We start from the raw sequence: 25,386 nt of genomic DNA, 5'->3' as shown, positions 1-25,386 counted from the left end.
TGTCTTGATGCCAATTAGCACGGATCCAAAAGTTCTAATGGCTCAACGCGAAAAGTTGTTTATCATGAGTTTTTTGGTAGGTCTTGCACATAAATATGAGATGGCCAAAGATCAAGTGTTGTCAAGCTCAAATATCTCCTCGTTGGAAGAAGTTTACACTCAAATACTTCGTACTGAAAAGACACAAGCAACTACATCATCTGATTCTAGCAGTGCTTTGATTGGGCGCACAAATGATTATAAAGGTAATAAGGGGGTTGAATCAAATAGCTTTAAAGGTCATCCAAATAACCAAAGATCAAATCCAGGAGGTATTGTTTGCTATTATTGTCATAAAACTGGCCATACGAAGCGTGAATGCAGAAAATTGCTGAATAAGGGTTAAAGGATGCCATCACCCTCTGCACATGTCGCCTCTACTCCTGATAATCTTGACAAGTCAATTACGATTTCTGCAGAGGAGTTTGCTAAATTTCAGCAGCATCAAGAATCATTGATGGCATCATCTTCTACTCCCATTACGGCCATCGCAGAGACAGGTAACATTTCTCAATGCCTTCTTTCCTCCACATCAAAATGGGTCACTGACTCTGGCACTACAAACCATATGACAGGTAACCCCAGTTTATTCTCTAACCTTTGTACATCTACCTCTTTACCTAATGTCACTATAGCTGATGGAACCTCCACTCCTGTTTTAGGATCAGGAACCGTCCATCTTACTGAATCAATTTCTTTGTCATCAGTTTTAAATTTACCACATTTCTCATTTAATTTGATTTCGGTCAGTAAACTCACTCGTGATCTTCATTGTTGTGTCTCCTTTTTTCCTAGTTATTGCTTATTTCAGGATCTTATGACGAAACAGACTATTGGTAAAGGCGTGAATTTGGAGATCTTTACATCTTTGAACCACAAACACCTACGGCCATCACACGCTCAAGTGTGTCGTCTCCCTTTGAAGAGCATTGTTGTTTGGGTCATCCGTCTATCTCTGTGTTGAAGAGTCTTCGTCCACAACTTCAACATTTGTCTTCTTTAGATTGTGAGGATGTCAGTTTGCTAAATTTCATCATTTGAGTTTGTATCCTCAAGTCAATAAACGAGCTAGTGCTTCTTTTGAATTAGTCCATTCTGATGTTTGGGGCCCTTGTCCTGTTGAGTCCAAATGAGGGTTTCGGTATTTTGTTACATTTGTCGATGATTATTCTCGTGTTACGTGGTTATATTTAATGAAAAGTCGTTCTGAGTTACTTTCTCATTTTCGTAACTTCCATGCTGAAATCCAAACTCAGTTTAGTGGTGCTCTTAAAATCCTACGAAGTGATACTGCTAAAGATTATTTCTCTCATACACTCAAGTCTTATTTAAATGCCCATGGCATTCTTCATCAATCCTCTTGTGTCGATACTCCATCCCAAAATGGGGTTGCAGAACGAAAGAATCGTCATCTCCTTGAGACAGCCAGAGCTTTGATGTTTCAGATGCATGTTCCATCATTCTAGCTGTAATTATAGTGATTATAGTTCCAAAATATTTTCCATGTTCCATCATTCTAATCATTATACATGTTCCAAAATGGCATTGAAAATTTGATTATAGTGATTCTAGCTGTTATAATTCTATAATTAGGATTTTCCATTCTTGTAAATATTTTGTGATATTTTCCTTTTCTATGCTTTGTACACTTGTATATATTCATATCTTTGGTGAATGAATAGAGCATTCTGATTCTTTCTCAAACCTAAGAGTTTTACACTNTTCCTTTTCTATGCTTTGTACACTTGTATATATTCATATCTTTGGTGAATGAATAGAGCATTCTGATTCTTTCTCAAACCTAAGAGTTTTACACTAGTGATTCCGATAAAGATTATAATGCAATTTGGAATGGAATAACAAGGCGATATTATCAACAAAGAGCCCGATGATCTAATCAAACCAGTTTCTCAAGAAATCGACATAAGAATTGGGAGTTAGTTGATTTAGAAAATGATTCAGAGTGTGAAAGAAATTATTATGCATCAAAGAACACCCATAAATTATCCCAACACCAATATGGAGGTCGAAACATTTTCAAGAAAACAGAAACATTGAAATAAGAACATCTATCAGAAAGACTTTTGGAAGGTAATGGATGAAATTTGGGATCTTTTGGAAAAAAAATTCAAGAAAGGCTGAAAATCACTCAGATGTGAATTTACACAAGAAAAATCCAACGAATCACAGCAACACCCTCCCTCCTAAATCACTCTCTTCTGAAGAGCACCATATCACTAAAGGTAAAGATGAGTTGTTTTTGAAGCCATTGATGACAGAACCTTTTGTGTTATTGCCTAAAACAAGGAGGATGAAAACATGTTCGTAGAAAAAAGTTGTGCAATTATTTTCAACCCATTACTTCCTGACCCAAACCAAAGATTTTAAGTTTCCCACACAAATTCACCAACGTTATAGAGGAAGAAAAGAATGAAGAAACGTGTGTTGTTGTGTGCAAAGACAAAGAAATTGAGAAGGAAAAAATCAGAGCCTCTGATCTCACTAATGTGATGAGTCTTTTTGCCCAAACCCCACATAACTTGAACCAGTTCTCTTCATTTTAGCCCCACAATACACACAACCTAACCCAGCTTTGGCTATCTTCATTTTTTTTTTCCCTTAATTGAACCATGCCCAAATGCAAAAGCAAACCTACCAATCCCAAACTTTTTATAGAATTAAAACTCATTTTCAATGTTGTTCGACTGGACAGTTTTTCCTCAAGCCACGCTATTATCAGTGTTCAATTGGTTTGGAAGATGAATTTATTTTACGTTTCTCAACGTATTTTGATGTCAAGGATGCTTATTTTCATTTTATTTTATTTTTTGTAATCTTCATTTTCTTTTTAAAACTCGAGGACAAGTTTTCTTTTTTTTTTTTTTAGGGATAGAATGATGTAGTAGGATTAGGGTAAATTAGGGTATTATGGTCAAATTTTTAATTGATTAGGAGTAGGATTTAGTTCCATGATTGATTAGAATAAGGATTAGTTTTCCTTGGTTTATTAAGATTAGGATTAGTTTCTTTGATTAATTAAGATTAGGATTAGTGTGCTTTCCAACTCTCTATAAATAGAGAGATTGTCTTCTTGTAATGGGAACTTTTGATTCATAAGAAAGACTTTGATTTGATTCTTGGAGAAAGTTCTCCTTTTATTTCTTTAGGCTACATCATACTCTCTAACCCAATAGGCTGTTGGCTAATCACTTCAACCATAATGGCTAGTTGCAGGCCGTTCAAAAAGGTATTGTCCAACACATCATTGGCAAGATCTGACAATGATACAGAGAGGGTCTCAAACTTTTTCCTATACCTGTCACAATTTGGTTATGCTCCACAGATAAGAAGCGGACACATAAGCTGTCTTCTTAGGTGGGTAAGAATCGCTTGAATAACCAAGTATTCAAGTCATCCCATTATTTAAATCTCCAACAATTATGTGCCCATCCATACCAATCGACGGCAGCATGTTCAAAACCTACCCTAACAAAGATATTGTGATCTTCTCCATGTCTAATAACTGATGGATTTCGACGTATCATTCACCCCTAAATAACCTGATTATAGAGTCTCTCCTGAAAACAAAAGCATCTCTAACTTTTTGAACTTTATTCTTTCACTGTTACTCTTTTCCTTTTGTTGTTGAGAAGGTTCTCCATTTGGAGTTCCTTCGACTCTCCAACCCCTTCGACTTCTTTCTTCTTTTAGATGACCCTTCTATAAGAGGCAAGGCCAATCAATACTTACAATTAGATGACACTTCTTTCATTTCCCCCACATCTTTCTCATTCCCTTCCATTCTTTCCTCTAGTTGTTTCTCAACCATGTTTCATGTCCTCCCAGGTTGGAACGTGCTCTAATACCGTTTGTCAAGTTTCTTGGAGCATTTTTATGCCCTTCCCAGGTTGAAACGTACTCTAATATCAGTTTGTTAAGCTTCCTCAAGCGAAAATCAACATGTAAAGTAACATACGTAGACTAGAACATACATCGTTCCTCTTCCATTGGAAATATCCAGCAATTCCTTAAGAGTTCAACACAATAATGAGATAACAAGATAGCATGAAAGATACTCTTACCTCTCCTCCCAAAAGCAACTACTCTTACACAAAATGTAGAATGCCTTCCATCTACTCTCACGAAATTATGAACATCTACCCAAGTCGTACCATGCATGATCCCCTCCTGTCCCACTACCCAATCTAGTCCTCTGCTGATTTCCCTTCTGCCCTTCTCATGTAAGTTCGCACAATTGGAGGCCCACAGATTCACAAGGAGGTTCAAGACAATATCAAGAAGTCCAACTCTTCCTACAAGGAGGCTGTTGATAAACGAAGACAAGATTCACAATGATATGAGGAAATCTCATTTGGCAGAGCATTTGCCTGCAGCTGGCACATACAAAAAATCAGAGAATAAGAAGTCATGTCCTTTCATGATTTTGCAGAAATATATGACCAATGCCTACAAGATCGATCTCCTACTTTGCACATCAACCCTATATTCAATGTTGTGAATCTATACCAATATCATGCCCCTAATGGTTTTCAGTTTCATCTTAACTCGGGGACGAGTTAATTTTGGGAAGGGTGGAATTATGATACGTTTAGTCCTTCCTTTAATTCGTCATAGTTAGAGTTTCCAGCATTTATTTAATTTAATAACTCTTTTAGTTTGAATGTTAGGATTAGTTAGTTTTGTTAGTATGGCCAGCTTCCAGTTTCCGTATATAATGGGGCTTTCTTCTGTATTTTGATCATCTTATTATTCAATATAATTCTCTCCAAACTTGGCCTACACCAGGAGAAGATTATACCTTTCATCTTTTTGCTTCATCATTTCCTCCGTAGCCCTTGCAATCAATTCAGATATCCATTTATTCACTAGTCAATATATATGAATAGCTGGTAAGCATAAATAAATAGATACACCAATGACAGATTGTAGAACGAAAAGATTAAACTAAGTTTAGATGGTATAGTACAGAAGCAAGGTTGAGCTATACCTGGAATGAGTAATATGGTTATGGCAATTCCAGAAAGAAAGGCAAACTTGACTTGAGTGTATAACAAATACAATGCGACTCCTATTTGCAAAGGCAGGCTGAAAATATTCAAATGTTATCATGACTAAAAATAAATCCTCTTCGACAATTATTTCTTAGAACAACACTAGTCCAAAAAAGAGATAAGCAGGCCAACTATCAACTTTTTATCAATTTCATACTTAAAATTAAGCCATAGGTAAACGATGACTTACAATGATAAAGCACACCATTTCAATTCAAACTAACATCACTGTTTGCTTCGGACAGATAGTAACACTCTCCAACAGATTTGTGTTTTCCGTTATGTGGGGATATTTTTTGAGGCAATAGTAGAAAATTGAAAAGGGAATATAGGGAGGTGTAGAGCTTTAACCTTATATCATCAGTTCACTGACTAGAATGAAACACTAGTGGAAGAATATTGAAGATCTTTACGAATTTATTTTTCTACATTTCTGTTGATCTAAAAAGTAAAGGCTTTTAGAATTTCCTCTACCAATTTGATATAGATTGGCGAATCTTAATTCATTTTATATGCAAACAAAAGACGAGTGTCACTACCTCCACATATCATGGAAACTGTTGCACAAGTTGACAGTTCTATCAGTATCAACAGACATAAAGGTCTGGATCTCTCCTGAAGAAAATTGTGACCGCTCTGCCAGGCTAATGGATAGACACTGTAGCAAAAGTAATTCATGCTTAACGCCAAATTTGGTGAGATATGAATATATTCAGTCACAAATTATGTTAGTTTTAGAAATGAAGACGCCATCCTGACAAGAAATATAAGCAGTGAAAAGGGCTTTACATTTCCTTGACATTGCTACCAAAATAGGATGAATAAATTGTCTGCAACTACAAGTGATGAAGGAAAATTGGTATTGAGAAATAGCATCCAACAAGAATTCACTTTAGCCTGTAAATTAGAATCTTGGTCTTATACACACACGTCATAAATCTGATCTAATTAGAATCTTGGTCTTATACACACAAGTCATAAAGCTGATCTAATTATAATCTGAGACTTTGTAGCATTGCTTATTTTAGGATGAGAGCCATAATGCTTCATAATAAAAATCCAAGAGTTGGAAAACTCAGAGACAAGTTGTTAGCTAAAATTTGAGAGTTCGTTTCAGAAGAGAACATATCATCCAATTAGATGATAAGTTGTTTCTTGTAAGAGAGAGAGAAACATATTGTGAAGCCAAAGAAAACATGAAAACAATGTTTTGGAATATTGACTAACAAAACGGATACTATTTTTGGAAATCATCTTTTGGGATTTGGGAAACAATCTTTTTAAACATAAATTTAATTCATTGATGGTTTTTTCTGTTTTAAGAAACATAAAAATAATAACTATAATAAAGACAGAGACGAAATGAACCACAAACTTTTAATTCAAAACAAGTCAAACAAAATGCATTCAATAACATGAAACCCTGTTAAGAATATAATGACCTAAAAACTACACCTTGAGTGTTTTCCAGTTATATAAAGGCAGCGTGTTTTCAACAATACGATCATCCCACTGAGTTATTGCACTGCAAATGTAGAATTCTGAATAATAGGAAGGAGAATGCTCACTTTCTGGTAGATGATGGTCATGATACTAGATCGTAACTTTAGCTTCAGTTTGGACAGATGGAAAGTGTACTGGGTATCTAGAAACGATCTGCACAATGGAATCAATAATTACTAGTTCACAACTTTTTTTTAATGAAATGTGCAAAGATCAAGATGGTTTTCATATATCATCCTCAAAATCAGACTATACGAAAGTAGGCAACTAAAAAATGAGATTTACTTCACAACTTCTAGCAATAGTTATGCTCGTTTAAAATTTCCATTAAAATCTCAAAATTTCGATCGAAATTTAGAGATTTCGATGGCCTCGAAATTTTGATGGGGGAAATTTCGTTTTTCTCCCAATTTCGACAAAATTTCAAGAATATTCCGGTTCCCCCTATTTCGAGATTTCGAGAAATTTCGACATTTCAATAAAATTTCGACTACGTTGACTCAGTTCAAGTTTTTCAATTTTATGGTTCTAATTACACACAATCTATAGTTTCACACGCCAATGTCATTTTTTGACAAGGGATTAAGCCTTTTTTATGTGCTACTTTTTCTAATTTCCAATTTTTCTCAATTTTTAACTTTATTTTTTTACCCAAAACATCCATTTCTAAAGAAAATGAATTTGAGAAAAACCACAAAAATAACACATTTATTTTTAACCTTATTCAAACTTTTTTTCATTAAATTAATGTTGTCTTACTTTATAGAAATTGTGATTAAAAAGGGTCAATTATAGTCTAATTAAGCCACCATCAAAGTTCAATTAACTAATTATAACAATTTCCATCAATTTTCATAATTTTCTCAAAATTTGCATCGATATCGATATTTCCATAAAATTGGGACCTCGACATTTCCATCGACATCGATATTACAAACCTTGGTTATACTGCAATGAATGGAAAACGAATGTACATTTTTGCAACTTGTAAGTAATTTGTAGGCAATATTCACAAGGTCCTAAAAGTACAAACTTCAAAAAGAGTAAGGAGAACTTTAAAGAACGCGATGACTTTTAGAAGTATTTTATTTGAAAAAGCATATGAACACAATATTGGACAAGAAGATACAATTATGTACCATCAATGCTCATACCAGCATTTTTGGGCAACAAATTCTTTTTAGAAGAGAAACTTTAGATTTATTCTTATTTGGTTTAGATATTATTCTTCTTATATTCTCTCATGAGCTATATTTTTGTACTTAATAGAGCTAGTTTCCTTTTGTGTTGTTTTCTATTATATTATATCTTCCTCTGATCTAGAGTTTCTATAATAGATAGAGAATAATTTTTCTCCCAAAACTTCATGGTATCCAAGCAAAGATTCAAACTCAAACCCTAGCCATCAAACTCTCGCCAAGGATTGCTGCTTCTAACGACAACTTCTCCCATGTAAGGGTCCCCTCTTTCCGTCCTATTTCCTTCTTCACCGATCATCCCTCGTCATCGTGCTAGTCTATCCATTGCTCATTCTCCAACGTCAAGGTCCCACAGATTTTTCATGGGCTCCAATTGCACAGAGCATTGGTTCGTGTTTGTAGATTTGGTTCATGGCTAACATTTTTCTCGTTCCAAATGAACAATGGGTTACAAACATGTTTTCTTTTTGTTTTTCCACCTTCCTTTGAATCTACAACCGCTTATAGTTGACCATCTGTAGTTGACCATTTGTGATCGAGCGGGGTTGTTTGTATTTTCCCTGCTTTTGTGGGTTTTGGTTCAAATTTTTTTGTGTTTATGGTTTGTTATCTTCTGGGCCTTAATTCTTTTTTAGCGGTTACTTCAACCTTGATTTTTAGTGGTCACAAATCACGAAACATAGGTTAGGAAGTGTTAGTTTTGACAACGACAATTTTCTTCAATGAAGTCGATCATTGTTCATGTATATCTACGAATGGGGCAAAGATAGACATCTCGCTGGCGATACCCCTATGCCAAACATCAAGTGCTCAAAATTTTGATCATGAAAACAGATGATCATTTAGTCATGTCTTGGCTAATACACAATCAATGACTACAAATGTTGAGAAAACTTTCAATTATGCAAAACAACTAAAGAGGTGCAGGGAGCTACTTGTGATACCTACTCTAGCTTTAAGAACTCCTCGGTCCTACTTAATATTGAAACTCAAATGTATGATTTACAACAAGGGGAACTCAATGTTACTCATAGAGGTGAGCAAAGGAATCTGAAAACTGAGCTGAATGACCAAAACAAACATCGGTCGGCTGGTTTAGTGTGAAGGGCAATCAGCAGTCGAGTCTATATTTTACAAAACCGACCAGCCGGTCAATTGGTAATAATAAAACCCAATTTTCCAATCGAACTGAGGCTTTATCTTTCTAAAAAAAAAAAAACAAACGATAATATTCAACGAAGAACAAAAGATAACAACCTAAGAGCAAGGGGTTGAGACGATACCCCCTCCTCCAAAAAAAAAAAAAAAAAACTCTAATGAATAAAAGCCTTCCAATTGTTAAAAATCACGAAAATATTGTAATTATAAAAGAATTTGGTGTAATTTGTACACCACCAAGAGATTGTGTGTTGCACAACCACCCAACAAGAATCAAAAGGAGCAAACTTATCTTAAAAAATTCTGCTATTTCTTTCTTTCCAAATGCACCATAAGAGTGAGCGAGTAGATACTACGAAAGAGCTCCCTGCTTTTGTTCCTTGGGGTCCGTTGTGTGGTGGGATAGGGGAAAGAGACGTATTTCTGGGAAGATCACTGGGTGGGGAAGAGACCTCTTTGCAATTCTTTCCCCCAGTTGTATCATTTGTCTTCTCTTAAAAATCATCCTGCGATATATTTTCTTGTTTGGACAGGGAGCTCTTGCTCCTTCCCTTTCGGGTTCTGTCGTGCTCTGTCCAATAGGGAAACAATGAACGTGGTTGCCCTCCTTTCTGTTCTTGAGAGTCATCCTTTCACCTTGAGAGGAGAGATGTGAGAGTCTAGAGCCCTAATTCTTTGGAAGGGCTTTCATGTAAATCCTTTTTTCACTGTTTGGTTAACACTACTCCTACAAGTGAGTCTGTCTTTTCGTCGTTGTGGAGGATTAAGATTCTTAGAAAGGTGAGATTATTTACTTGGCAGGTTCTCCCTGGACATATTAGCATGCTGGATAGGCTTGTTAGGAAGATGTCATTGTTGGTTGGCCCTTTTTGTTGCATTCTTTGCAGGGAGGCGAGGGAAAACTTGGACCATATTCTTTGACACTGCAAGTTTGTGAACTTTATCTAGGATTCTTTTTCCCAAATGTTTGGTTTGATGTGTGCTCGTCAACGATACGTTAGAGATATGATCGAGGAGGCCATCCTCAATCCGCCATTAGGGGAGAGAGACCGTTTTCTCTAGGTGGCTAGTGTTTGTGTTATTCTATGGGTGGGATGAGAGGACTAGAAGGGTGCTTAGGGGAGTTGAGAAGGACGCTAGAGATTCACGGTCTCTTATTCGTTTTCACGTTTCTCATTAGGCTTCAGTTTCTAAAGTTTTTTGTAATTATCCTATGAACTTGATCTTGTATACTTTTTTGTGGGCTTGTTTTTTTGTATGCCCGTGTAGTTTTCATTTTTCTCAATGGAAGTTGTTCTTATTAAAAAAAAAAAAAAAAAAGAAAAGAAATCGAACCCTCACTGTTTTCTAGCACTGAAATGAAGTTCTTACTTTTGCGAGTAGAAACCCATCGGTGAAAGAAATTTAAGTTCTCCCTACCAACTTGAAGCCACATAATTTTACTTTTTTTAGCCCAAATTCTCTATTCTTTGATAACCGTATCAAGGAGGGCAGTCTTGCAATCATCCCTATCCTTAATGCCTTCTTCGGCGAGGATACCGGCTTCTTCTAATAGATCAAAAGAAGTAATTGTCTCAATAAGCTCTTTCTTCTAAGACAAAACATTAGAAGAGCTTTATCAAGGTAGAAGGGATTAATAATAAACGAACGCTAAGTCTGAAGTTGGAGCACGTCTAAGACTGGAAAATTCATGTACAAGATACTTGTTGGAAAAATCATGGCAAACCACCAGATTGGAAACCATCGAAGATGAATATAAAAACCATGCTCATTTTGTTTCTCCTTTGTATTCCACAACTTTCAATGATCTCAAAGGAACAAATGGAGGTATTACAACAAATGATTGGTCATCTCTCATTCTCAATCGATAGCAGTCGAGAAAATTTCTCGCAATCTTGCTTATCAAGGTACTATTTCATGGTCTTCTTGTGCAGCATAGTAAGTACAAACCTTGAATCATGTATTCTGGAATGTCAAATCACATGATTGGTGATAATACCTAATTTCACCGATTCAAATCCTGACCTAGAGGTTCAACAATTCAAATAGCCAATGTATCTCTTTCTGAAATTACAAGAACAAGGTCAAAAAAATTGACAAATGATCTCATTCTCTCTAATGTGCTTTAAGTTTCCAAGTTGAACTTCAATCTGATTTCAGTTAGCAAACTTATTGGTGACTCAAACTACATCACTACTTTTTACTCAAACTCGTGTGCACTTCAAGGGGGAAAAGTGTCAAATAATCCAGACAAGAGGATTAGGTCCTTGGAAGGCAGCAGAGTCTTTACGGTTAAATCCCTTGTTAAACACTTATCATCTGCTTCCCCTTTGGACAAACAGTTAGAAAAATCTCTTTGGAAAACGCAAAACCCTCGCCAGGTTAATATCACGTTGTGGATCATGCTTTTTGGTGCCTTAAATTGCTCTGCAGTTATGTAGAAAAAACTATCTTCCCACTGCCTTTCTCCACAAATATGTCCACTGTGTATGGCTGATTCAGAGGAGCTGCAGCACTTGATTTTTTACTGTAGTTATGTGAGGAATTGCTGGTTTCAACTGTTTCATTTGTTCAATTTAAATTGGGTCTTTGGAAATGTCTTTCGTACTAATGTGTTGCAGATTTTGATGGGTCCCTCTCTAAAAAAGAATGTCAAATTGTTGTGGAATAATGCGGTGAAAGCATTACTGTCTGAAATTTGGTTTGAAAGAAATCAACGAGTATTCCATGACAAGCGGACCACTTGGATGGAGCATTTAGATATCGTCCAGCTAAATGCTTCAGCCTGGTGCACACTTTCCAAGCATTTTGCAGACTTTTCAATTCAAGACCTAAGCTTAAATTGGAGGGCTATCATATTTCCAGACTTTTAGAAATTTCTTGAACGTATTTGTAGGCTTTTGTTGACTGTTTTGGGTAGTTTCTGGTTATTCCGTTGATGAAGTTTTGTGTTTTGTGTTTTACTTTGTCCAATAGTTGTGGACTTGAGATGTATTCGTCTTTGTGACTGGTAGACATATATATAGTACGAATTTTATTTTGATAGTTGGTGATAGTTGGAGATGAAGAGGGTGCTAAGGGGGTGTCAACCTAGTTGAGATGTCCGGGTGCACTTCCTGATCCTTAAGTTCTACTGTTCTTCATTTCCATATTGTATATTGAGCTTTTGTCTCATTTCATTATCTTAATGTAGAGACCATTTTTTTTTTCTTTTTTTCTTTTAAAAAAAAAAAAAAAAAAAAAACCTCCTCAATGGAATAGGTTGCTGAACAAAAAAACTCACATCTTCTTAAGGTAGCTCGGTCTCTTATGTTTTCTCATAATGTTCCAAAACATTATCAATGTAATGAATCTATTTCCTTTCAAAAAGAATAACAATGATAATAAACAAATAATCCTTGTGACGTTCACTAATAAATATTTGCTTCCTAGTTTAAAAAAAAAAATGTAACGAAACCAGAATACAAGTTTTTAACAAGAAAGAAGAAAAGAACTTTTCATTAATTAATGCGAAAAGGAAGAAAAGTGTTCAAAGATACAATCTCCTAAAGGGAGAGAAGAAAAACAAAAAGAAAACTAATTAAACTTAAAACTAGAACCTGTAAAAGCTAGAAACACTGACAAGAAATTACACGACTGTAACAAAGACAATACTTGAAGGAAGAATGAAAGGACACCAAAAAGAAACAATGGCTTTAAAACAGCAAGAAGGACAAAGCTAAAGCCTTTTTAAACAAAGAGGGTAGACCAAGCTGAACATACCATCAGAGGCAGCAAACAAAAACTTGAATAACCAACAGGAACACCAGGCAGATTCCTGGAATGAGGCAAAACCTCTCTAAATATTGAGAAAGACCAACAAGAAACACAAATGGACCAACGGAGGAGCAAAACGTTCACAAAATCAAACAATCCAAAAGGCATCACGCAGCCAATTAGAGAGAATGACTCCTATCAGAGTTTGCAGCAACCTAAACACTTATAATCAATATCCACATCCACCAGAAGCCAGATAACTCTGATTTCTAAAAACTTTCATACCAAACAGTGATACAAAAATAAAATTTTCTTCAAGCCAAAGCTGAAAACTGAAAACCATGCAGATTGGGAACAAAAAAAGCTCATGGAAGCAAACAAATCTTAATTAGTGGCTTTTTCCATCATTAAATTTTAAAAAAACATATATATATATATAGAGCATTGAGTTGGCTGTGCTCTTTCTCCTTATATAAGAGGGGCATGCTTTAATTCAAACGATTTTGATATTCTTGACACTTTCCAAAACATGGCATAATTCTTCATCTTCCTAAAATCAGTTTGGTTTCTTTTCTAGAAATAATAAATAAATGTTACAGACTAATAAAATAATGACAATTTAAATCACAAATGAGAGATCATGAAAATGACAGCATATGACAACCATAATTTTAAAGTTACTTGAAGATAGAGGTGAGGCCCAAAGATATTGCAAGAACATAGCCATTTGACGTGCTACTACCTGATTAAAAAAAGTAAAAATGCTAAATGTCATTATATCATCTTCATAGTTTATGCAATGGTGATTAAATTCTCAGAACAAAAAATTAGAACAAATCAATATTCCACGTATGACATCTATTCTTTTTTAGAAATCCCTTTCTCAAACTAGTAACTTTGTGGTGACCATGAAGATAAGCACCACAAGCCAAGGGTCTTTCAGAGTAATAAAGAGTTTGTTGTTTATAAGTGCCCCCATAGTTCTCTACCTACCTTGCTGATGAAGCAAACAGTAAAATGTGGTAACAATATATAAAGCAACACTTTGTTAGTGGAACAATAGAAAGAATACTTATAGAAGTGTACAAAACTATCTGTGTAAATATTGAATTTCAACTCAAATGAAAATGGGGAGAAGACATGGGAAAAGGAAATATAAGGAGAAATATGATGTGAACAATATTCATAAACTGATGACAAAAAAAAGATCATGGATGTAAAAACCTTGCTGGAGAAAATGAATCAGTCGATTGAGAAGCATCGGTCCAACAAAACTAATACAGTCATTAAGCACCTGGACAAGGTAAAATATATATCTAGTCAATGAATGAGATCAAGTTATGGACAAAGTAGTGGTTTTCTCCTTTGTAAAATAGGATGTTATTGCAGGTTGCTAATGCTAAAATGGTTAGGACTAAAATTTGGGGTACAAAGAATATCATTTTCCTAACGCAATGTAGTCAACTCCATTTGTTAGAATAGTTTCCATTGAGTCTCTGCACCTATCATTTCTTCAGAAAAAGGGTTTGGCTCAGGATTGCCCATTTTTAATTCCAAGGTTTCTCTAAATTTGAAAGTTATCATTTAGTAGGTTTCCATAGCAAGGCTCAATCTAATTAAGTCCGTAGTGTCTACCGATTTCACCATATCCCCCTCTTTTAAGATTAGTATCATATTATGACTTCCCCTTTTTTTTTCATTTTTATTATACTAGAACCACTGAAGTCATTAGAATACCGATTCCTCTATATGTAGGAAAGGAAGTAGGAATTAGAATCTTCAATCATGTCTACATCTCTAAGAAATGAAAACCTTGAAATATAAAATTCCTATATTTTCTCTTATTACTACTATCTGACAAATGACAAAACATGGCACTTTTAAGATATGGAAGTACCTTCAATAAACCAAGAGAGACATATGGCCAACCATATGCACAACAGATTGCCCAGAAAAATGATGGGTTTAAACAATTTCTCGAAAATTGATCTTTCCAGCAGAATAACAATTTGTTGTGGCAGAAAGAAGGATCCATCTCAGTTGGAAGATGTAACAAATCTTCAAAATTCAACTGCTTTTTGACACCATCATCCATAACTGACGTGATAGAATTGAATGTCAAGAGATTCCAACAGCTTTGTTGATCTTCCTTCTAAACCAAAACGTACGATAATCAATTAGCTATCATAATTCATATTGAAACAAAGAAGGGTATAAATCATTGGAAGATATACTTGTGAAATGGTAGACAAATTTACTGAAACAACAATATGGTTCCCGAACGAAGGGCACAAGGGAAAGAAGAAAAAGTAACTTCCTAGGGTGTCTTTAAGAAATAGTTAGTTAGAGAATTAATAAAAGGAAAGATAAGCAGAATTAGCAAATATCTTTAGTAAAGGTCGATCAATGATCATAAAACAAAGAACACCGAAATGCAACTGAGGTTCAAGAACCTATCTTCTAGCAACTTTTCTTTACAAACAATTTCAACTGGCAGGAAATGAAAAGGAATGTAAAAGATAAAAGGTCTTTCTTACATTATTCCCCGTACGACTATCCTCTAGGTCCACATCAACATATAGAAGTGAATCTTCCATTGACCTACAAACAGTCAAAATAATCCAAAGATTTCCAGAGTAGAGAATTGATGAGTAATGTGCAAAGATGAAAGAACTTATAAGCACACTCTAACCTAATAATAATGGCGGTTCTATTATCACCATATCTTTGTAAAACTTTGAAACCACAATATAAATCCCAAATTATTGTACGTGAATAAGAAAGAAAAGTGAGAATGGATTACAAAGGTCGTGGATGGGATTCTAGTGTGTAAAAAGAGCATGCAGATAAACACGTTCACATATGGAAAGCACAACGATGTAAGGTGAGCGTGATTGTGCATCAATTTCTATATTGTTTTAGTCCAAAGTTGCATGAAATTCTTCTAGTCTAACTGGAACCTGACAGACAAAAATGGATGAAGATGGGAAACTTAATAAATATATTCAAAGTCATAGACACATGGAAGGCTACTAACGATGATCTATATCACTATTTTCTTTATCAGAAGATGATCTACTTCATGTAATTAGAAGGTTGACACAAAATGAGACAATTTCTCAAACACATAGGCTTACGACTTCGGGAGAATACTATATTAGGTTATATTTTTATTCAGTGAAATAGTTGTTTTTAGGTCAATTAGTTTATTAGCTTATTAATTAGCATTCCACCTTCTTGTAAGGCTATAATAGCCTCAAACATTTGTAACAGAAGCTTGTTTAGACAGTATTCAACAAAAAGAATATTTGAGAATGTTTTATCTCAACTTGTTTCGGCTTTAGATGGATTTCCCGGTTGTTCTTTTCCATTGACGCCATCTTATTATTACTCTGTCGAAAGGGAAGCAGATTCTTGGAGAATATCTTCAAGGATTTTCGATCTTTTGGTTCAGAGAGGCCCATGACTCTCAAACAACCTTATGTTCATGTAAGAAGTTCACTATTATCCTCCTGTGAATAACATAACCATTGCCCACAAAGCATAGCAGTCTGGCAATAAAGCATTTCAATAATCCAGGACTCATGGCTGGTACTAAAACAGAGAAAGGGATTCCTATTGAAAAGTCTAAAACTTCAGAAAATATTTTGAAGTTCTTCATGAAAGGTCTACGAAATGAAAGAAGCATGGAATGAGTAATCTGATTGCTGCTAATTCAACATTAAACAGAACTGAAGAATCTGAAGGAGAAAAAAGGAGATTCCATCCTAGCAAGGAAATGCTTAACGTAGGTTCGAGCTGCCGATAATCATAGAGATGACCATTCTTTCAAACGAACAGAATACCAATGGTGGGACAACTGAAGGGGAAAAAAACAACAACAACAACAACATTGGGCTTGAATTGCTGGGTAGCGAGCAGAAGAACAATTCTTCACCCATTTCAGATGCCGCAGCTGTACGAGGCTTCAAAATTCTCGGCTTTACAACTGTTAATGGAAGTCTTTGAGCATGCAGAGGAAGGAAAATCGTAAGCGGGCTGAAGGAGGAAGACGAAGAGTTGAAGCTACCGACTCCTATTGGGTTGGGCCAAAAAAGTTGAAAAAAATAATTGGGCCGTTGAAGGATTGGGCCGAATACAACGCCCAAGCCCACATACCGACCACGCACGCATTATTATATGGCCAGGCTCTATGATTGAACAAATTCAAATATTTGCATTTGAACCAATGGGGAAAATTTTCCAGAGTAGAAAAATGTCAAATTATGTACAAAAAAATGTCAAATTATGTACAAACTATGTATAGAAATGGTAAAAATATATTGATAGATTTCTATTAATGTTTATCAGTGATAGACTTCTATCAGTTTCTATTAGTAATAGATACCGATAGACTTCTATCAGCATCTATTAAAGAATATTAGAATTTTGCTATTTTGTATAAATAGTTTCTTTTATTTTTCTATTTTTGAGAATCTCCCAAAAAGAATAAAAGAGAGAAAAAAAAAATTGATACCAGATACTAAAAAAAGAAAGGGAAAAAAACTACTTAATCTCAGTTATACCTTATTTTTTATCGTCAAAATGAGTATAGTTCAACAAGGTTTGATTCTTTCTCTCATATTACCAAAAAAAAAAAAAAAAACTTAGATTTGGCTTATTCTCCTACTTTTATTAAAATTAATATTATTTTCATTCTAAAACTAAAATATATCGTACTTTTATTAGATTTTAAAAATAATCTTTATCATCAATTTATGGTAATTTTTTTCCAAAAATAAGAAAGTTGGTGTCAACTTTTGCTCCATAAAAATATATCCACACTCTTCTTGAATGAAATGGAAAATCATCGTAGTTTTGTCGTATGAGGCAAAAATAACTTCAAACTAATAACGTGTGGATTAACTTTAATAATCATTAAAAAATACGAAGTCTAATTTTCCACGTTTAAGACAACAGGGATTAAAATAAAATAAGACTTGCCAAAATAATACTTTAACCCACTCCTAATTAATATTAGTTTTTTTGGCTTCTTTTGGTGGGTTGTCTTTTGTATCTTTATTCTTTTCATTTGTTTTTTCTCAATGAGCTTTAGTTTACAATAAAATAAAAAATATATATATATATAAATAAACAAAAAAAAAATGTTAGGGACCTTTTGGATTAAGGTTTTCTTAATACCCAGGAATTAAGGATGAATAACTATACTTGGTTGTATAGGAAATGTTATCTACTTTTCGTGGGAATAAGTAATACATATGTTTTGTGTTACATGGGAATATTATTAGATCACCCAAGTAAATGTTATTTTTGTTTAAATTGTGTGATCACTTTCAAAATTTTGTGCAATTGTAAAGCATATAACTAATCAAAAAAAATTGCCTTAATTGATTTTAAATAATTAATTTGTGCAGTTTAATTTTTATTATGCAATTATTAAAAACAACTTTAAACCGTTGCACTATATTTTATTCCAAAAATCAAATATAACCAATATCAAAGTATAAATATTAAACATAGACAAGAAGATGCTTAGGAAATGGTGGTAGGAAGGGGAAGAAGAAGTGAACCCACACTTCTCAATGGATATGTAATTCCTTCACTTGTGTGGCTAAAAGATGCTTAGGAAATGTCTTTTCCAAGATAATAAACAAAGCCCACCAACCAAACATGGGTTTTGTAAGCTCATTCCCATTCCCACCCTCTTTTCCCTCCAACCAAACAACTCATTAGTGGCTAGAAGATTATATTTAGAGGTGGAAAATGAGATACTTAGGTGTTAGGTGTTAGTGTGCATCCTATTCAATAAAAAATTGTCATGTGATAATTTTTTTTAAAATATTTCTTTTCTGAGTAAAAAAAAAAAAGGAATAGCATGGCGTTAGGTGCAACCTTGCTCAAAAGAAGATGGGAGAATATCGTCTCAAAGCCTTTGGATGTGCGGCCGAGGACCATCAAACAATCTAGTGGTTTCATGACAGGTTCACCAATAGTATAGTTAATGTAATCATGCTTTATTGAGCATAAAACACACTTTATAATTCTAAGTTAGAGGACAGATAAAAGTGTTGTTTCATTTCCAAGATATTTTATGATCATTCACTTCAAGATATTTATCTTAATTGAAATACTTTCATTCAAGCAATGTAATTATGTCATCATGACATATAGTACTGTATTGTAATTATTAAATTTTATTTTGGGATGTGATGAGGGTACTATAGGTGTGTCGATCTAATTGAGATAGCAGAATACTAATCTCTAGTATTCGTCGTCGTATTTAATTAGTCTCTTTGTAATTCGAACAATAGTCTCTTTTTATTTTATCAATGAAAAGTATTGTTTTCATTTTAAAAATAAAAGCTAATGGACAAAGAATGAGATTACTCTATTCATAAAGAGAGAAATATATTTAACACTAAAACTTAATATACCTGTTTTTCGCATGCTCTGAACTGATAACGAATGCTGATGTGCCAAACATAACATCCAACAAGACAACAAAACTGTTGTTCAGGGTTCTGAGTATCTACACAAGAAAAACTTCTTATTATTAATGTGCACTGTTTACATTATTCAATAAGTATTCATAGTCCAGCAACACATATAAAATAATTCACAGGTTATGACTAGAAAAGTTCTTGAAGAATTACAAAATTACAACAGTCCAAATTAAGAAAGAAATAAATAAAAGAATCAATGTGAAACGATTAGCATTGTTTACGCAGTCTTGCAGAAACCAGATTGCTAAAGAAAAGGAAGGTTGAATTAAATAGTCGTGAAAAAGATTGCTATCTTAGAACTCAAGAATACAGTTGTACAACCTAAGAACAGATCCTGTTCAATTAAAGTCGTCAAATAGATTGCTATCTTGAAAATTAGGGGGAAAAAACTTTATGTTAGATCCTTAAAAATTGACATGCTAGGAGGAACAGAACTCCATTCCTAGAGAGAAGATCATAAATGCAGTTCATCTGTGCACCATATCACTGTTATTTCAAACTTTTAAAGGGGTCACAAGATGAAATTAAGTTGACAGTGAAAACTAAAAAGTATATTTAGGAGAAAAAATGAGTACCTCAAAGTCTGTATATGTTGTCACGAAAATAAGAATCCCAAATATTGTCCTCACAATCCACCATAAACAAAGCATTCTGTTGTTAAATATGTGTTCAAAGTTGGAACAGTTCGCAAAGACTGTAGTGAAAATCTGCATATCCACAAAGAAACTCATAAAACAAACAATAAACAAAAAAGTTGTATGGATCATGAAAAACAACTAGTGACAAGTAACCTAAGGTTAAATAGCTTACCCAGACTGCAAGTAGTGAACCTGTTGATAACCACTCATGGTATTCAACAACATCACCAGTGAGTAATTTCCTCATAAGAAACATAATGTCAAAAAGTGATAGGCATAGTCCAATGGCTGGAAGGAAATGCAAGAAAATTTTCTCCAAAAGACTTCTCTGAAAACTCTACAAAAAGAAGTGTGGATAAACTGATAAATGCAGTGTGGAAACAAGAATGATTTGCAAGAAATCAATATGAGCATACCATCACTTACAATAGTCTTTAAGTTACATGGAAAGAATATTTCAGTGAGCCGTCATTGTTTTTCAGTGATTCGTTCCTTATCTATTGCCACAAGTGAACTTTCGACCCATGTTATGAATGTATCCAATTGCAAATTTTTAAGAAGTTTTTAGGAATGATATTGGGATAGAAGTAGGAATATTATTAAATATTAAGGGTATATTAGTGATTAGATGAGGAGAGTGGTTGGGAGGGTTTTGTTATAAACAGAGGAATTTGGGAAGGGTGAAGGGGATCATTTTGGTGGGATTCTCCACAATGGGACTTTAGGAGAGAGATGGTCTTATCAAAAGGCTATTGATATTTCAATCATTTCATTGATATTGCAATATAGTTATTTTAGTGTTTCTTGTGTTTTGAATACCTAAAAGAAGTCTAAATCATCGGGTGGCCAACAAACTATGGAAGCTAGCATGGAAAGCTCAATCTTCCCAGGGTTAGGGATATTTGTAACAACTTGATGAACTTTTTTTTCTTTTGAAAGGAAACAAAACTATTCATTGGTTAGAAAAGAGACTAATGCTCGGAATACAATGATGAATAGAAATACTAGGAGTACAAAATAAGCATTCCAAAGTGTGCAAAAATAAAGCTAATCAAAGAGGATAAAAGCACATCAAATCAAACATATATCTTGCACCAAAAGGAACACCAAGAGAGAACACCAAGAGTAAGCAAAAAGCCTTGCAACTTCACAACGCTTAGCGACGTGAGAGACCCTTTGGTTTCTTACAAACTTGATTATTCTAACTCATCAACGTAGATCTTTTTATCTGCAATTTTTTAAGTTTAGAGGTACCAGACATTCAATAATGATAAACAAAGAAAACCAATCACAAAATCTTAAAATGAAAAGGAATGTTAAAGGTATCTTAATTAGTCATTGTGATGTTAACTTCTTATCAGATTTTGACAATTGATACTATTGTGGAAATTAAGAATTTGGTCACCAATTTTCCTTTGGTTATTAGAAAATAGTAAACTAAGGACGACCTATTATAAGTGGAACATACCCTCCGTCTCCTACCACCATTTTTCAGAGTAAGTCCGAGCGATGCAGTAACAATGATGGTCAAAACATTTACTCCAAAAGCTAATATCGTAAGGATTGTTAAGACAGAACAATTAAAGGCCAAACAGTGTTAGAGACTACAAACCAGCGCCAAAATTCTAAAATGAAAGGATATATATTTATAAAACACTTAGAGAATCGATGTCCATCCCAAACCTGCAAACAGAGAAGGACAATATTAGCCACCAGAAACTTCATATCCTTGATTTCAATCAACTATATTATCTAAGTGTTGTAGTTCAAAATTAGGCACTGGAAGAAATCAAATGTCAATTAGCTAACCAGTCATGCAGATGTGTTAACTAAGTGAGATCTGTTAACTAAGTGGATGGATACGAGAAGGAAATTCTACACTTAACCACTCGGACATTGTTTTTTTATTCAATCCTTTATATATATTCTTCACACCCCTCATATCTGTGAGCTCAGACACTAATTTGGTTCATAAAACATAACATAAGTACAGTTAATATCAATAGGATATTCAAACTCAAGTCAAATTTCTCTGGTAAATGTAAAATCCCCACTAGACCCAATATCTTAACTACGATGAATGAAATATTGTCTAAATTATAAGGTTGGTCTCTAAATGCTAATTGATTTCTTAACTTTTAAGTTCATGAAATTTCAAAATTGTGGCTATTTTACTCTCTTTCAGAAATTTCTAATTGAGTTTTACTCTCACTTTTTCAGTTTCACGCCTATTAGTTTGTATTATCTAAGAATTATGTGACAAGTTTGGGTATCCAGTGGCATAGGTGTTAGAGATGATAAAGTTAACGATAAGGACCTATTAAACACAAGATTAAAAATTCATAAACAGACATGTTTAGGAGTGATTTTAAATTTGTTAAAAATCACTTTTGATCTTTTTGAATCATACCAAAATATATTTTTAATCATTTAAAATCAGTTTGGATGATATTAAAATTACATTTAAAGCGTAAAATCAGATATTAAATTAATCTGGAGTGATTAAAGGTTTGTTTCGATTTTCAACGTGACAAAAGTTTCAAAATCAGACTTATAAATTAAACCCTTTAATTTGATATACATTCTTAACAGAACAGACCGGTGACAATAACTTGAACTGGGAAAAGAAAACATATATAATGATGTTCCAAACTCATGAACAAGATTAGCTAATTCATCCATGACAAAAACAACAGTATAGAACGACAAGCAATGGGGCACGAGAATGCATGTATTGGCAATAAAATTGACAGTGAGGAAGAAAAGGGCATTGAAATTACATAGGGAGAATCGGGGCAAACATGGCGCAAGAACCAATCCGCCATTGTCGTCGTCGTAGCAGCTGAGTTCAAATTTCGCAGTGTTTTCTCACCATGACAAAGACGAAAGCAAGCGAGAGCATCGAGATGTGGGCGCTTCTGAAATCAAAATCTTTGTTCGTTTGGAATAAAACTCTGTTAGAATTGAATTGGGAAATGGGAAATGCTATGCTGACGAAAAGATTCTGAAAACTGAAAAGCCTTCAAAAAATAAAATCTATCAAAAGAAACCTTTGACCTTTACCACTTGGCACTTTACAGTTGCACTCTGCCACCCTCTTCAAAATAAATATCAAAAATAAATATTCCATTTGATATTTATTTTGATCATGAAAATTTAGTATTAATACCTTTTTCATCTATTATTTTTCATATATAAATTTAGTTAATATGGATATAGGTATTTTATCACACTTCAACTTTGGTTAAGGTTTGAAAAGTTGATTTTGAAATTATGAAATTTAAAATGTCTGTGAAACACGTTTTTAATAATTTAAATTTTCTTTAATATTTAAATTTACATTTTTAAACATATTTTTCATGGTATTAAAATTAGTTTTGAATCATTAAAAATATTTTACGAGTGATTTTAAAAATTACAAATGTGATTTTAATTGTTTTAAAATCACTCACAAATATATGCCATCAATTAAAGGTTAAGACTCCTTTTGAGTAAGGGGGGAGGAAGATCAATCTCAAATAAAAGGGGACATTGGACCACTTACCATTCGAAAAAGGAAATGAACTCATTGCTTTACTAGTCAAGATGAAAGTCATGGTCTTAGAAAATGTAATGTAAAGATGAAAACACTCGAATTGACAACATGTGAGTAGAGATCTCCAATTTTCCCGTGAGGACGGGCCCACAAGGATCTTAGGTGTAACATGTTTTAATGGATAAAAAATATAGATTACAATATCAAATATTTAATCACACACTCCAAATTTGTTGATTAGAAAAAGAATATGAGCATAATGCATCTATTTAGAACATTAGCGATGTTTTCATTAGGTAAAATGTTTGAATATGTAGCTTATATTTTGAATATTTTATTGATATGCAATCAAGGTAAAATTCAACTAATTATGGGATGTTTGGAGTAAGGAGTGGAATAATGGATAGTAAGAACTTGTGAACTTTTGGGACCCACATTATAAGGAATTAATAAAATATAAAATTGTTGTTTTTTTTAATAGTGAGACTTGAGCTAAATAAGGAGTGAATTTCGCAAGCTCCTACTTTCATACTCCTACTTCCCAACTTTTTAGGCCAAATATATCCTTAAAATATATTTCATTGGTCAAGAAGTGTGGAGTTTTAAATGGCCAACTGTTATATTAAATTAAAAAAAAATAAAAAGGATTATGGATACTTTTCATACCGTTAATCAATAGTATTTGATAAAAAAAAAATAAAGATCGATGTCTATGAAAATGTCGATGTCTCAATTTAGGAAATGTCCAATATTAAACATATATTAATGATGAATACATTTGAATCATCAAATTACTTATATTTTATTGATGCTATATTTCATCATTTTTTTTTCTTTTTTGGATATTAAGATTCGATGTTAATTATCGATTTTGTGCACTGACCTATAGAAAATGTAGACAAACACATGTCAACACGTTAATAAAAAAAAAATTAATATCATTTTTAAGCACATGTTAAAAACGAGAGTGCATTAAATTTAATAAACGGTTGGTCATGAACATTCTTCACGTTGGATTTTTCATCATATATTTTTTATTTTGTTTGGGTCAAAAGATTGAAGTTTGTCTAATTTTAGACAAAAATCTTAAATTTAGACTTTTTTTTTTCAAATATGTTTATTATTTATTAACATTTTCACTATAAATCTTGATAACATATTCATATATGGAAAATTTTCATCCATAACAAAAAATGTCAAACTATTTACAAAAATAGCAAAATATATACATATTGATAGTCATTGATGACTTCTATCAGTTTTTATCCGTGATAGATCCTGATAGACTTCTATCATCCTCTATCAAATAATATTGAATTTTGCTATTTTGTATAAATAGTTTCCCTTATTTCTCTATTTTTGAAAATTCCATTGTATATATTATATTTTCTTGCATAAATATTAATATTATAAATTTGGTTTGTTTTCAAATAAAGGAAAATGAGCTAACTTATTTACAAATATAGTCAATTTTAAGAATGAGACTCAATTTCAATGAGTCTAAAAGTACAATGTGCCCTAATTTTGTTGAGTTATCAAGTGTGTGTTTGGGAGTGATAGTTGAAGTAGTGATTTTATAAAAAGAGATTTAGGTACAACTGATTTTGTAAAAATTGATTTTTAAACAATCACAATTATGTTTAGTTCCAATCTTCTTAAAAGTGATTTTGAATTATTATGTCTGGTTCTAAAAGTGAATTTAGATTTACCAAATTATTCAAAATTGTATTTTCTATTTGAGAAATTATTATTAACTAAATAATTATGATAAATATCTATTTCTATTTATTTTATAGTTAAATTCTTATATACATGGTTGATATTTTAAATAAGATGAATTTTTATAATAGATATTGAAAGAAAATTAAAAAAATATATATAATTGTTTGTTTTATGAACAATTTAATGACAAGTAATATCTCTCTTCTTTTGTTCCAATATTTAAATTTAAAAATATGATTTCATAAACAGCTAATCAAGAAT

The 25,386-nt window shown here is 33.2% G+C and overlaps 1 protein-coding gene across 5 annotated transcripts in view; it reads right to left on the bottom strand.

The window, feature by feature from the left end:
* LOC120090395 (ABC transporter C family member 13) overlaps positions 1-22,913 on the bottom strand; it is an 84,519-nt gene extending 61,606 nt beyond the window's left edge. Inside the window, exons 1-14 of one of the 5 annotated variants that reach the window (XM_039048026.1) lie at positions 22,649-22,913; positions 21,511-21,551; positions 21,337-21,424; positions 20,041-20,205; positions 19,806-19,937; positions 19,162-19,256; positions 15,265-15,328; positions 14,625-14,876; positions 13,952-14,021; positions 13,409-13,469; positions 6,680-6,767; positions 5,651-5,769; positions 5,048-5,145; positions 4,859-4,925 (exon numbers count right to left, since the gene is read on the bottom strand). In XM_039048026.1, coding sequence (XP_038903954.1) covers positions 4,859-4,925; positions 5,048-5,145; positions 5,651-5,769; positions 6,680-6,767; positions 13,409-13,469; positions 13,952-14,021; positions 14,625-14,876; positions 15,265-15,328; positions 19,162-19,256; positions 19,806-19,937; positions 20,041-20,205; positions 21,337-21,424; positions 21,511-21,551; positions 22,649-22,693 — 1,385 coding nt within the window. In that variant the 5' untranslated portion in view covers positions 22,694-22,913. Of the gene's footprint in view, positions 1-4,858; positions 4,926-5,047; positions 5,146-5,650; positions 5,770-6,679; positions 6,768-13,408; positions 13,470-13,951; positions 14,022-14,624; positions 14,880-15,264; positions 15,329-16,056; positions 16,713-19,161; positions 19,257-19,805; positions 19,938-20,040; positions 20,206-21,336; positions 21,425-21,510; positions 21,552-22,648 lie in introns of those variants that run through there. The other 4 variants (XM_039048025.1, XM_039048028.1, XM_039048029.1 and 1 more) reach the window with 4 other exon arrangements.
* Positions 22,914-25,386: the final 2,473 nt, after the last annotated feature.

This window comes from Benincasa hispida, chromosome 11 (genome assembly GCF_009727055.1).
Source record: "Benincasa hispida cultivar B227 chromosome 11, ASM972705v1, whole genome shotgun sequence".
Classification (NCBI taxonomy): domain Eukaryota; kingdom Viridiplantae; phylum Streptophyta; class Magnoliopsida; order Cucurbitales; family Cucurbitaceae; genus Benincasa; species Benincasa hispida.
This window is presented reverse-complemented; position numbering and strand designations above follow the sequence as displayed.